General features: G+C 47.8%; 1 protein-coding gene across 1 annotated transcript in view; it reads right to left on the bottom strand.

Annotated features, from left to right (window-relative positions):
* The window catches only part of ADGRA2 (adhesion G protein-coupled receptor A2), a 451371-nt gene that overhangs the window by 86837 nt on the left and 351018 nt on the right, over positions 1-13516 (bottom strand). The window contains exons 6-7 of the mRNA XM_086948811.1: positions 10360-10523; positions 9123-9333 (exon numbers count right to left, since the gene is read on the bottom strand). Of these exons, the coding sequence (XP_086804937.1) occupies positions 9123-9333; positions 10360-10523 (375 nt within the window). The remainder of the gene's footprint in view (positions 1-9122; positions 9334-10359; positions 10524-13516) is intronic.

Consider the following 13516-nt stretch of genomic DNA (forward strand, 5'->3'; position numbering starts at 1 on the left):
TCTTCGACGTCGGAAACATCCAGACGACGGCGGCGTTCGTCGTAGAGGGCGGACCGCCCGACGTCGAGAGGGCGAGGTGAGAAGTCGCGGAAGAGGAGGTCGACGTCGAGGGGTCGGCGTTCGACGTCGGGGAGAAGAGGGTCGACGCCGAGGAGACGGCGTTCGACGCCGGAGTCGAGGAAGCATCATTCGACGCCGGAGAAGCGTCGCTCTGCGTCCAGCAGACAGCGGTCAGCGTCGAGGAGTAGGTCACCCTCTCCAAAACGGCACAGAAGGGACTCTAGTCCCAGGAGTCACGCTGCTTCCAGTGGAGGACACAAGAGGAAGCGGTCGCCTGCTGATGGGGATGGCTCTCCGCGCCCCTCGCCTAAAGGGTCACCGGGCTCGGTGTACTCGGAAGTGTACACTCCGTCTCGGCCCAGGACTCCGACTCCTCCCCCCGTGCCTAAGGAGGACCCTCCGCCCAAACCGCCACTGCCTTCAGGAGACCCTCCTCCACCTCCGGTCCCTCCGCATGGGCCCACACCGCAGCCGAAGGTTCCTCCGCCGAGGTCCACTTCCCTGCCGTCCCTGCCTGTCCCTCCTAAGGGGACTCCGAAACCGAAACCCCGGGAGGAGCCGAAGAAACCCCGTGAGGAACCACGGAAGACCCCTCCACGTAAACCAAAGGAGCGCCCACGAGCTGGCAGGTCTCGCTCTTGCTCTGGACGGAAGGAGAGATCGCGGCGCAGATCATCCACGAGATCGAGGCACCGCCATAGGAGGCGCGAATCTCGCTCACACACGAGGTCTTCCGGGACAAGGGATTATTCACCTACCCTGTCGGGGTCGCCGGATACCAGAGTGTCCCCGATAGATGACCTAGTGGCTTTTCAGGACGTCCTGTTGAGGGGCGCGGCAAAGTTAGGCATATCTCTGACAGTGCCTACGCCAAAGACGACGGTCATTTTCGAGACTCTTCATCAGCAGCATCTGTCTCGTCCTCTCCTGCCCCTGGTGCCGGGCCTGGAAGAACCGGCTATGGCTCTGTTTCTCACCCCGGCGGTGACGAGGGCGGCTCCGTCAAGATTATTAAAGAAGTACCGGGCTCCCGACTCGGATCCCGCCTTTTTGAGAGCGGAGCCTCCGCCTGACTCCGTCATCGTCACGGCGGCCCCCAAGCAGCATGCCACCACTCCGACCTCCACGGTTCCCCCGGACAAGGAGTCAAGGTGGATGGACTCGGCGGGGAGGAAAGTCTGTGGAACTTCCGCTACCTCCATGGAAGCGGCGAGTGCCACGGCTCTGTTGGGACGATATGACCGCGCCCTCTGGGACTCCCTCGAGCGTTTTGCGGAGCATTTGCCTCTGGAGCAGCGTGAAGACTTCATGGAAGTCCTGAGTGAGGGGATGCTGGTGGCCAACCAGATAATCAGCGCAGCTGCGGACTCTTCCCTGTTGGCGGCTCACGGATTTTGCCACGGAATCAACCAACGGCGCCACGCATGGCTCCGGCTTACGTCCCTGAAACCGGACGCACAGCAGAGGGTGGCCAATCTGCCGTTCTCCGGTGAGACCCTCTTCGGGAAGCATGCGGATGATGAAATGGCCCGCATGAAGGCGGAGGCCGAAACGCTGACGGCTGTGGGCCTGGAGAAGCCCAAAGAGACTAAGAAGCAGTACCGCCCCTTCCAACGGCGGTTCGGCGGACAAGGCCGAGGAAGAGGACAGGCTTCGGGGCACTCGCAACAGCAGCAGCCGTTCCGTAAGCCGTTCCAGAAGCGGCAGAAGGGCAGGGGAGGCCAGCAGTCGGCTCCGGCGCCCAAGGGCCAGGCGGGGTCTAGGCCCTAGGAACTTACTTCCCCGGATCCGTTACCCACTCCGGTAGGGGGAAGCATCCAATTTTTTCTGGCAGAGTGGAGAAAAATTACTCAGGACAAGTGGGTGCTGAATATTGTTTGCAATGGATACAGTCTTTGGTTCACCAGCCCTCCTCCAGCTATTCCCCCGGTCAGCTCGCGGTTTCAGCTGCACGAGCTTCAGGCGGAAGCGGATGTCCTGTTAAGGAAAAGGGCGATAGAAGACGTACCTCTGTCTCAGAGAGGAAGAGGTCTGTACTCCCGGTTCTTTCTGGTTCGCAAGAAAGACAAGAACGAGTTCAGGCCCATTCTGGATTTGCGGCAAGCAAACAAATGGATTCGCAGAGAAAAGTTCCGCATGCTGTCGTTGCATCAGATTTACCCTCAGTTGCAACAGGGAGACTGGCTTTGCGCTATAGACCTACAGGATGCTTACTTCCATGTGCCCATTGCACACAAACACAGGAAGTTCCTGCGGTTCCAAGTCGGCACCAATCACTATCAATACACAGTACTCCCATTCGGACGGAAGTCTGCGCCGAGAACGTTCTCGAAGTGCATGGCGGTGGTAGCAGCACACCTGAGGAAGTACAAGGTGTTCGTCTACCCTTACTTGGACGATTGGTTGATCAAGGCATCCTCCTTCTCGGAAGCGCGAGCACACTTCCAGAAGACGTGCGTTCTCCTGAACAAGCTGGGGCTGCACATCAACATGGCCAAGTCTGTCCCGACTCCGGTCCAATGCATACAGTACTTGGGAGCCTCCATCAATACGCTGTCAGCAAGCGTGTCTCCTTCGGAAGAGCGACGATTATCACTCCTTCGGAAGGCTCAGGCTCTTATGACAACTCCATCTACAACAGTGAGGACGGTGTCTTCTCTACTGGGATCGATGGCCTCTTGTATCTTCCTGACGCCACACGCCACACGCACGGCTGCACATGAGACCGTTGCAGGAGTGCTTGGAGGACCAGTGGGATCAGAGGAAAGGATCTTGGGACGACAAGATTCGACTGTCGCTGCATGCTCTTCAGTCTCTGAAGTGGTGGTGTTCGGCGGAGAATCTCCTCAGAGGGGTTCCCTTTCACAAGGACATTCCCACGCAGACTGTTGTGACGGATGCGTCTCTTCTGGGATGGGGAGCGCACTCCGGGACTCTACAGATGGAGGCCACGTATCACATCAATTTCCTGGAACTCAGGGCTGTTCACTTGGCGCTGAAGGCCTTTCTTCCGTCCTTCCAGACCAACTCTCTGCTTGTACAGACGGACAATACCACCACGATGTATTACCTCAACAAGCAGGGGGGCTCGAGATCGCGCACTCTGTCGCAGGAGGCGCAGACGATCTGGCACTGGCTCCTGGCCAGAGGACTGACGATAACGGCCACCCATCTACCAGGTGTGCAGAATGTTCAGGCAGACGCACTGAGCAGACAGCTGCAGGAAAACCACGAATGGGTCATAAACGACGAAGTACTAGGAGAAGTCTTCGCAAGGTGGGGAACTCCAGATGTAGATTTGTTCGCCACCACCGAAAACAGCAAGTGCAGAGACTTCGCCTCCAGATACTTCCAACAAGGGACTCTGGGGAATGCGTTATGGATCAACTGGACGAACAACTTTCTGTACGCCTTTCCTCCCATTCCCCTGATTCCGGCGGTGGCCCGGTCCAGAGCTCGGATGATACTCATCGCCCCGGAGTGGCCCAGGCAGTGGTGGTTCACGGACCTACTTCACCGGTCTCTCCTTCCTCACATTCGGTTGCCGTGCAGGCCGGACCTTCTCACGAAGTTCGGGGGACGGATGTTACACCCCAACCTCTCGTCTTTGAGTTTGGCGGCATGGCTCCTGAGATAGTGCAATATGGCCATCTGAATCTGCCCGATGATTGCATGGACATACTGAAGGAGTCTAAGAGACCTTCCACTCGGACTTCATATGCTTACAAGTGGAAGAGGTTTTGTATCTGGTGCCAGTCTAAGAACCATGATCCTACGACCTGCAAGGAAGATGTCATCCTTCCTTACCTTTTACATTTGGCGCAGTCTGGCCTTAATGTCCATTCCATTAAGGTTCATCTTGCTGCATTGACTGCCTACAGGAAATGCCCTTCACAGACTTCCTTTTTCCAGATCCCTGTGATCAAAGACTTTCTGGAAGGTTTGAAGAAAGTATTCCCTCCTGTCAGGCTTCCCTCGCCTTCATGGGAATTGAATGTGGTGCTGTCCAGATTGATGAAGGAGCCTTTTGAACCTATTCATAAGGCTTCGTTGCAGCACCTGTCCTGGAAGGCGGCGTTCCTCGTGGCCATTACATCGGCCCGCAGGGTGAGTGAAATTCAGGCGTTGTGTTGTAATGAACCTTATACTGTATTTCATGCTGCTAAGGTTGTTATGCGTACTCACCCTAAATTTCTTCCCAAGGTTATTTCTGATTTTCATGTCAACCAGACTATAACTTTACCTACGTTTTTTCAGAACCCTTCATCCCCAGCGGAGAGGTCTCTCCATTCCCTGGATGTTAGGAGGGTTTTGAAATTTTATCTGGATAAAACCAAGGATATTCGTAGGTCTGACCAGTTGTTCATCAATTATGGGTCGGTCAGGATGGGTCTTGCGACCTCGAAGCAGTCCATCTCTAGGTGGATTGTGTCCTGCATACAATTGTGTTACCAAAAGGCTAATAAGACCTTAGGAGGTAAGCCTAAGGCTCATTCCACCAGGGGCAAAGCTGCCACGACGGCTCTGCTCCGTAACGTGCCGATTGCTGAAATCTGCAAGGCAGCCACTTGGAAGTCGGTTCATACCTCTGCTAAGCATTACTGCCTGGACACTGACGCCAGGGCAGACGCTCAGGTTGGCCAGGCTTCGCTGCGGAATTTGTTCGCACAGTAGTGGCGTTATGTATTTATTCTCCACCGCCGCTTTGGTGTGGGGATGGGCTTGCCATTCTATTCACTAGAGGTGTTTCTGACTCATAAAAGGGTCACAGGTGCCTTGCTCAAGGAACAACGAGCCTCTTCGTTGAAACCAATTGGGGCAGTGCTAGATATCTACAGAGCAAGGGTTGTAAGCGCAGCTCTATATGGCGCTGAACTGTGGGGTACGCAGAGAGTCGATACCTTGGCCCATCTGGAAAATAATTTCCATAAAGATCTGATGAGGCTACCCCACAGCACCCCTACAATCCCCCTCTTGTTGGATGCAGGTACTCACCCAATTTGTGAGCAAGCAAAATTACGCCCCCTGCTACTTTGGTCCCGGGTATGGAATGTCCCAGAATTGAGTAGTTATGCGGATGCCCTGAAAGATCTGTTGTCTCTCCCAGGTTGCAATAAGATACCCTGGTTCAGGGAGGTAAAACGATTGCTCTATGAGCTGGGATTAGGAGATGCCTGGGCCAATAAAACAGCACCGCCCAAGCAGTTCCTAAAGAACGCCTACTGGTTATGGGTAAAAAACAACAGAATGCGTAATTCCAACCATTGCAAATCTGTTGCCCAGTTCTTATTAGTTAAAGATCTCCCCTCCAGGGAACCCTATCTGGACCTAATCCACAGCTCTGGAGACAGATCACTCTACTTTAAATTTAGGGTGGGTGTTCTCCCCCTAGGATCGTTAACTTCCTCTTGGAATCCTCCTTTTCAAACGGTGGCGTTTTGTCCGTTTTGCGACTCAAGGGTTGAGTCTGTCGCCCACTTCCTGTTTGAGTGCAGTGTCTATGCAGCGCCTAGATTGAAATGGCTAAAGCCCTTGTGTAGAAGTCTGGGAACAAGATCACACCTAGAAGCCCTACGTATACTGCGCTCTGATGCCCGCCCATTCTTTGCATGCTGCATGGCAAAATTTCTTGGCTGGGCTTGGCGTATAAGATCTGCAAGAAAGCTACTGATTCAGTAATGCCCTTTTTTTGTCCAGATATTAGTGTAAACATCTGTAAGGATAGCTTAAATGTGTATTTTGTGTATTACTGTTTTTATCATGATTCCCTACGGTATTTTATATTATGCATCTCTGTAATGATTTTATTCTTTGTACTGCTTTTATGATATGTACCGTATCGAAATAAAGCTATACTACTACTACTATTCACTAGATTATGACTATACACAGAGATCCCCTACTACAGAAGGAGTAGTTTCTGTCCTGTAACTCCAGTTCTGTAGTAGGGGTATCTCTGTTATAGTCATAAGCGCCCGCCCTCCTCCCCGGTGGAGATTTTTTCATCATACAAGAATGCGACAGGTCTGGCGTGCTTCGCCTTCAAAAAGAAGTAGAGGGACCTGCTATGCATTCTGGGATACTGGGAGAAGTTCTGGAAAGTTCTCTTAAAGGCACAGTATCCTATTTAAGCCACATAATGGCAGCCTATGGGGCTTGTCTGTCCCTACCTTCCTCTCTATCATTCCTGAGTCTTTGACTGGGGAGGCAGGTTTCTCTATGGTAGAAACTAGCAGGCTGTGCTGTGTGTGGTGATTTTTGGTGGAATTTCTAGTTGAAGTACTGGACAGTGTAGCCTGTGGATATAGGCTGCATTATTTGTCTTTAAATTCTCTCTTAAGTGTCTTTGCAGTTTCTGCATTATTTTGACAATTTAAGAGATTATTTTTGATTGCCGGGGTCCACGCACATGGGTGGGACTATTCACTAGATTATGACTATAACAGAGATACCCCTACTACAGAACTGGAGTTACAGGACAGAAACTACTCCTTCAACACGTCTCTGAAGGTACCCTCTGAGTATTATGTGCCAGATAGCTTCGGTACAAGGGTACATAGTCTATTAACTGTAGTTAAGGCCATCAGCTATAACGACTGACCTGAGATGAAGAAGTAATAAGTTGTATGAAGAGGGAGGAGGCACATGAGCCTGATAAGGAGTAGCTCTTTGAAGACCTATAACAAAACTTAGATGTAGTTCCCCAATTCAGTAAACAACGTAAGTCATTCTGAATTAAATAAGAGAATAAGACGATCCTATATCAGCAACAGCTGTGGTAGTGTCAATCATATACCAAGAGTAGATGTGCTTCAGAAAGAAGTGTAGGGCAGGAGGATTGTTAGTCACATGCCTGGCACAGTTCAGAATGGGTTGAATGTCACAATATCATGGCTGAAATATCGACATGCAAAAATATTGCCTCAACAGTATTGACTACCAGTATATCATCATGGTAGGTACATGCAGGATATTAAAGTTTTAAGTCTGATTTAGAGTTTAGCAGACAACTCTCCATCATATTCTATCTGCCTTTATATCCTAATCCCAAACTCTAACACAGACCCTTAGTTTTTTTAAACTTCACATCAAGGTTAGTCAATATAGAAAAGGATAGATTTTGTATTCAAAACTCCATAACTTGTGTTAATGATACAGTGGCAGTGAATATTTTGGATGCCATATTGTTACAGGTCGATATTTCATCTGCAATGTTGCGACCGACCCTCCACAGAAAAGACTAAGAATGATTCAGCAGCTGTGGCCTGTGCAGGTCAGAGCGGTGGGGCGGGGGGATTTGACAGACGACAATGAGAGAAAATTAAATGAATATTTTTCCTTCGTCTGCGTCTTTCGAAATCTCCCCACCCGGCACCACCATTCTTACCTGAACGAGCCGCAGCTGTGATTCAGTAGTATGATGGTCCAAAGCTTCCTATGTAACAGATTCTTCCTCAACCCCCATTAAGGACCACTGGCCTGTTTAGACCTTGGACAGTTAATGAGGAGATAAATCACTAGCAGTGTAAGCAGCAACCCCCTGGATCAAAAAAGACACATTTAAACTTTGGAGTTTGCATCCACATCTTCAGTGGCGTAGCTAGCCCTGTGGCTGCCCATGGTGGTCCCTGTGTTTGCCACCCCACTGCAGCCCCATTAAAGAGCGGGGTGCTGGTAAGATGGGGTGCCGATTACCGCCAATGATGGCAGCAATTTATAGGGGGGGCCATTGCCACCCCAGTGACGGCATGTAAGAGCAGAAGGAGGCCGCTGACACCAAAACTCCTGCCGCCCAGGGCGGACCGCCACCCTTGCTACGTCACTGCACATCCTAGGCTACAATAAAGCTCTTTGCTAAATTATTTGCTATCTTTTGCATAATTTGAAGCTTTTTATCTTTGACTCTGAGTGGAAGACCTTTTGAATATATATTTTCTCGGTGCAGTGTCCAGTCCTCTGATGCTGCATCTGAATAGTTTAAATGCTTGTTAACAAACATCCGAGCAAATGTAAAAAACAGATAAAAGAACAGTGCTGCAGATTTTAAGAAATGATACAAAAGTGAAAAAAACAAGCATAAAATGGTCCGATAACAAACCACTTCACATCTGGAAAGGGTTGCTACCAATAGCTTATAAATTATGCAACTATTGGAGAAAACCCTAGAAAGCAAATTCAAGAGCAACAAAAAAGTAGGATGTGGGCCTACAAAAAACTTACATTCATTTAATCTGGTGCAGTAGCATTCAGCTCTACTTCTGTTACTGCTACATTATGGCCTTTTGGTGCTTGAAATGTCATGTTCGCCAGTAACTTAACAATATTTTTCTACAAACTGATAATGTGGTAGCCGTGAATATGAGGTCACATGGTCACTGTTGGTTATCAGGTAACTATATACACACAGAGACTACAATGCTTGCTGATCAGTAGTTGTCAAGGCATGATGTGGTGTCATGCAACTGCTGTTATCTATGAGAGATGGAAAACAGATTGTGCAAAGATAAACTCTGGCTTCTGGGGTTGTCTGTTAGCTCCTGATCAAGAAAAAAATACAATCTGTGAACTATCGATAGTAGGCATTTAGGATGAGAGTATGAAACTGCAGAATGTGACAACATTATGTGGTCACATGGAGAAAAAAATATACATTCCGATAGTGGCTTTTGAGACAAGTGAAGGAGAGAGCACAGATGTGAGATAAGCTTAAAAATCTCCTTCACGCATCACATACTTTTTTGTCCCACACCCCAAAGCAGTGAGTATTCTGCCACAGACTCTAGGCAGATGCCAATAAATTATTTGATGTAATCATTTGCCTCATAAGAAAGGAAATTATTTTTCAGAATATTTTTTCCCATTGAGTATGTGTCTGTTTTGGATGGAGGCTGCCTCAGCTAATTTTGTCTTGCATTTATGTTAAATATTCAGAGATTTCTGGCTTAGGCCCAAATTCTATGCTAGTGAGTTTCAGTTTTGTAAACAACGTGATTGTGTTTTACAGCCCTTGATGTTTCAGTGGCTGCAAGGGGGAAGATCTTCACACCCAGCACTCTACCAACCTGGTGATGAATGTGCAGTCATGGATAATGCTATCCTCCAGTATGATCCCCATCTCTTCATCTTCTTCCACCGGCTCTCTGTTGTGGTACCACTGGATGTGGGTGGTGTTATCCAGGTAGCTGGCAGAACACTGGAATGGCAGCCTGTCCCCTTGGAATACCACCTGTGTCAAGGAAGGGATGAGGTGGTGGGTGTGCAGCTCTGGGGTGCCTATTGTGGGACAGAAAAGACAAAGAACCTGTGATTGCAATGTACACATACATTTATACTAAATCTGTCAGGAAACAGACACACACATAGAAGAGAAGAGAGAACACATGAGCAGTTTATTAATGCTAGTAGAAGAAAGGATCAGTCTACGTCCCTTAATAGTGAAAATGGTTACACTATCAACTAGGGTTACTGCAGGGGGAGTACATACAGCATCATTAAGCATTTAAAAAGCCTGCTGAATAGTTACTGCAGTGGCATCAGAGATGGGTGCTACATACTTTTTAGCACAATTAGAAAGGAATGATACTAAAATGTTCTTATATTTGTGATCCGAAATGTCTTTTTTTGTTTTTCCTGGTTTTGAATAATATTGACTAAGGATAGTGTTATTTTTTACTTTCTTTCAATCATAACTGAATCATTGCCCAGAGTTCATCAACTTGAAGAACCCTGAGCTTGGACTAACAGCATTTGACACATACATTGGCTTTCACTACAATGTGACCAAGGCAGCGGTGGGCTCAAGGCCCTTCCCTGTGAGTTAACATATGTACAGGGATACACCGGACTGTTACCAACCCCACTTCCAGGACAAAACCTCTACTGGTGAAAAGAATGAAACTTTCAGAGTTTAGGGACTGCTACTAAAGAAGGCTTTCCAATATACAATAAGACAGAGTACACCGACACATACACTGCAGTGGGACTGCGTTCCAACCCCTGCCTCAGACTCTCAAATGGAAGCATGAATGGAAACATGTGCAAGGAAGCCTTGGCCACTATGAAGAACTTGTTAGGGATCACATGTGAATTCAGGACATTGGAATTTTGTACCACAGTCAAACAAGGGGTCAATTTAGGAAGGATACTAGCTCAGATGCTGACAGTGAGCTTTCTCTCTCTCTCTTTGTGCTTGGTCTGGGCACCACAACAGGAAGGTCCTTTTACATCATGTATAACTGGTCAGCTGCCTCCCTTGGGTGGACAAGATGCCCTGCAGGAGCAGGTGCTGTGGATACTCACTGCAGCTCAGCTGCCGCTCCCTCAAGCTTCTTAGTCGCATGTCCTGCAGGAGGCTGGGGTACACACAGAGCGTCCGGTCCGAGATCTGGACAGAGCTGTTCTTTGACCAGGCGACCACCCAGCGTAGGTTACAGTCACAAGTCAGGTAGTCTGTGGAAAAATCCCTAAAACAGAAAATAGGAAAATTAAGAGTTAGGACCAGAAGAAAAATAGAGTATACAGAAACAAAGTGGAAGAGAGAGAGGGAAGCAGGAGGTAAGAAGAACAATATAAGGCACAACAAAAAAACTCCCTATGGTGTATGAGCATGGATTGGAGCTAACACGATTAGTTGTTGAGACAGATAAGTAGGTTCAGTGTCTGTGTGCCACCTGCAGGTCACAGGTTTACAGCCTAGCCCGCCCCATGCAGCTTCCTGGAGCTGGCTTGGGGGCTCGTTGAATCAGTTTCCCAAACACAAAGAGACGAGCTGCACGCACGCCAGAGGAGCCTCACGTAAATTTGAAATGAGCTAAAGGACAAAAGGGAGGCCACTTCTGGGAAGATAGTATCGCTCAACTACAATGCGAGTGGAAGATTAGAAAAAAGACTACCAACAGGAGTTTTCTCCTTAAGGTGAAGACAGCTATTAATTGGAAGATTGTAGTCAGAAGACTAAATACCAGTGGGACTAAAAGAGAAGAGCTCAAAAGATTTTAATAGAAGGAGATTGTAGGTGAAGTGTTAAGAATACAAGGAACACGATTGCCATTCTATGAAATTTTGTGGACTAATGGCTAAATATATATCCACAAAGCTAAGGGCCATATGCATGAACACATTTTCCCATAGACACAGAATGGACAAAACCCTTTGATGCATCTGGCCTTTAAGTGATTTAAGATTTCAGTGACATGAAATAAGGACTGAAATCCAATAATAAGGCAACCAATCAGTGCCCATTATGAGAGACGTAAAAATTGTCTCGGTAAAGATGCAGAAATAATTTAGAACCATCGAAGCGCATCGAGGCTGCATCCAACACAATCCGTAGGAATCACCAATCCTATAGATAAGAAAAATAGATTATATCTAGGATTAGTGCTCAAATTATTGTACTCGGGTGTGTTATCAAATGACATAATGTACTGTCTGTGTCTCTCTGTTAATTTGTTTTAAGATATTTAGGTATAGGGTCCGTTTCCCTTTTTTTGAATTTGAGTACAACGTTTCATACTTAGCTCCTCAGTGTAATATTGTCTCTCTTATGTATATGTACAATATCTGTTCTTTTATGGTGTATTAGTTTGATCTTTAGTGTGATTGTAATCATTTTTATTGTGGTTTTTTAATTGCAAACATCATTGATTTTTAATAAAAATATTTTTTAACATACATTTTATATGTGGCTTGGTTACATTCAGTATTGTGTATGATCTAGTATATGGGCTAACATTTCCATTTCTTTGCTGGGAACTTTGAGACATGGTATTCATATAATTTTCCACCAAGGGAACTTCATTTCTACATATTTGAACATCAACCAGGCTAATCCAGCCTTGCACCCTTCTGAGGTCAGGAAGTGGATTCCCATTAACGACACTAGTATTAGCACGTTTTTCACAGTACTCTGAAAGGGTAGAATTGCGGCATTATATAAAAGCACTTCACTAAAGAAATGATTCATCCTTCTGAAGTTGATGCAGTAAGCATCACGACGTTGGGTGATAATGACCCCACCCTACCTAAGGGGAGTTCACAGTACGGTGGAAGCTACATACAGGGGCGTTCATATTGGTGTGCTGGTGTCGCTGTTTCTATCATTATTAATATATGTTGACGTTTCACCTCTTCACACCAGCAAAAACCCTAGCTCGACCTTAAACTCAGCAGATCGTGGTATGAATCCACACCCCTTGGGGAGTACTCAAGAATGGGATATTTGAACTGACTTTAGTGGCCCCTTTGGCAAGGCAGGAATGTACATTTCGTCACACGCCCCATTCTGACTGAACGAGCTGTTGCTCTTGGAAAACATAGTTTCAGACCAGTTCCAAGCTCCCAGAATCCCTTGCAGCGAGTGACTTTTTCCACCCTACTTCCTCTCATTTATTTGGATTGGGCTCTTGTAATTTTCTGCCGTGCACCCTGGGAAATGTTTATGATATTGTGTCTGAACTTGATGCGGCCATGCCTATAGGAGCCAAACGTCTGTAAACATGGCGCGTTCCAGAGGAAACAGCCATCTCTTTCCCCGGCATGAGGCAGACTTGCTGGGAGTGGGCCAAGAAGCGCAATGAGTTTTCCACTTTTCTCCTGGCAGGCGTTTCCTGCCTGATGCAAGTCAGGGAAGGTTACCTTTGCACCATCCATTCTGCACCGGTCCTTGAATGAATGAATGAATGAATGAATGAATGAATAAAATATTTAATAGAGCGCACGGTGGCCGAGCGGCTTCCTGGCGCTGGGGACCTGATCAGAACTCAACAGAGGGGGCCCAAGGAGATTAGGAAGGGAATGCCTGAGTGAAGAGGAATGTTTTAAGGGCTTTGCGGAAGTGAGTGTAGATGGGGATGGAGCGAATGGAAAGAGGAAGACTGTTCCAGAACTTGGGGGCCAGGACTGAGAATCGGATGCCCCCAGTTCTGGATTTACGGAAGCGAGGGATGTGAAGAAGAGAAAGAGAGGAGGAGCGAAGAGTGCGGACAGGGGCATGAGAAGAGACAAGAGAGGTAATGAACAGGGGCGCAGAACGGGATTGAGCCCGAAAAGCTAGACAGGCCAGTTTGAAGAAGGATCTGAAGCGAACAGGGAGCCAATGAAGTGATTTGAGAACCGGGGTGATATGAGAAGATTTAGGGAGGGAGAGAATAAGGCGAGCAGCTTGATTTTGAATGGCCTGTAGGCGACGGGATTCGTAAGCAGGTATGCCCACGTACAGGCCATTCCCATAGTCAAGGCGGGAGGTGACAAGGGCCATGACTATGGATTTAAGTGCATCGATAGAAAAAAAGCGTGAGATTTTCCGGATTAAACGAAGAGAAAGAAAGCAAGAGGACACCACAGAGCTGATCTGACTGTGCATAGATAGGTCATGGCTGACTTTAATACTGAGAGTGCGGACAGAGGAAGAGGGGACAGGGGGGGGACCAAAAGAAAGGGGCCAATGTGCAGGGGA

This window comes from Lissotriton vulgaris, unplaced genomic scaffold, assembly GCF_964263255.1.
Source record: "Lissotriton vulgaris unplaced genomic scaffold, aLisVul1.2 SCAFFOLD_1248, whole genome shotgun sequence".
NCBI classification, from domain to species: domain Eukaryota; kingdom Metazoa; phylum Chordata; class Amphibia; order Caudata; family Salamandridae; genus Lissotriton; species Lissotriton vulgaris.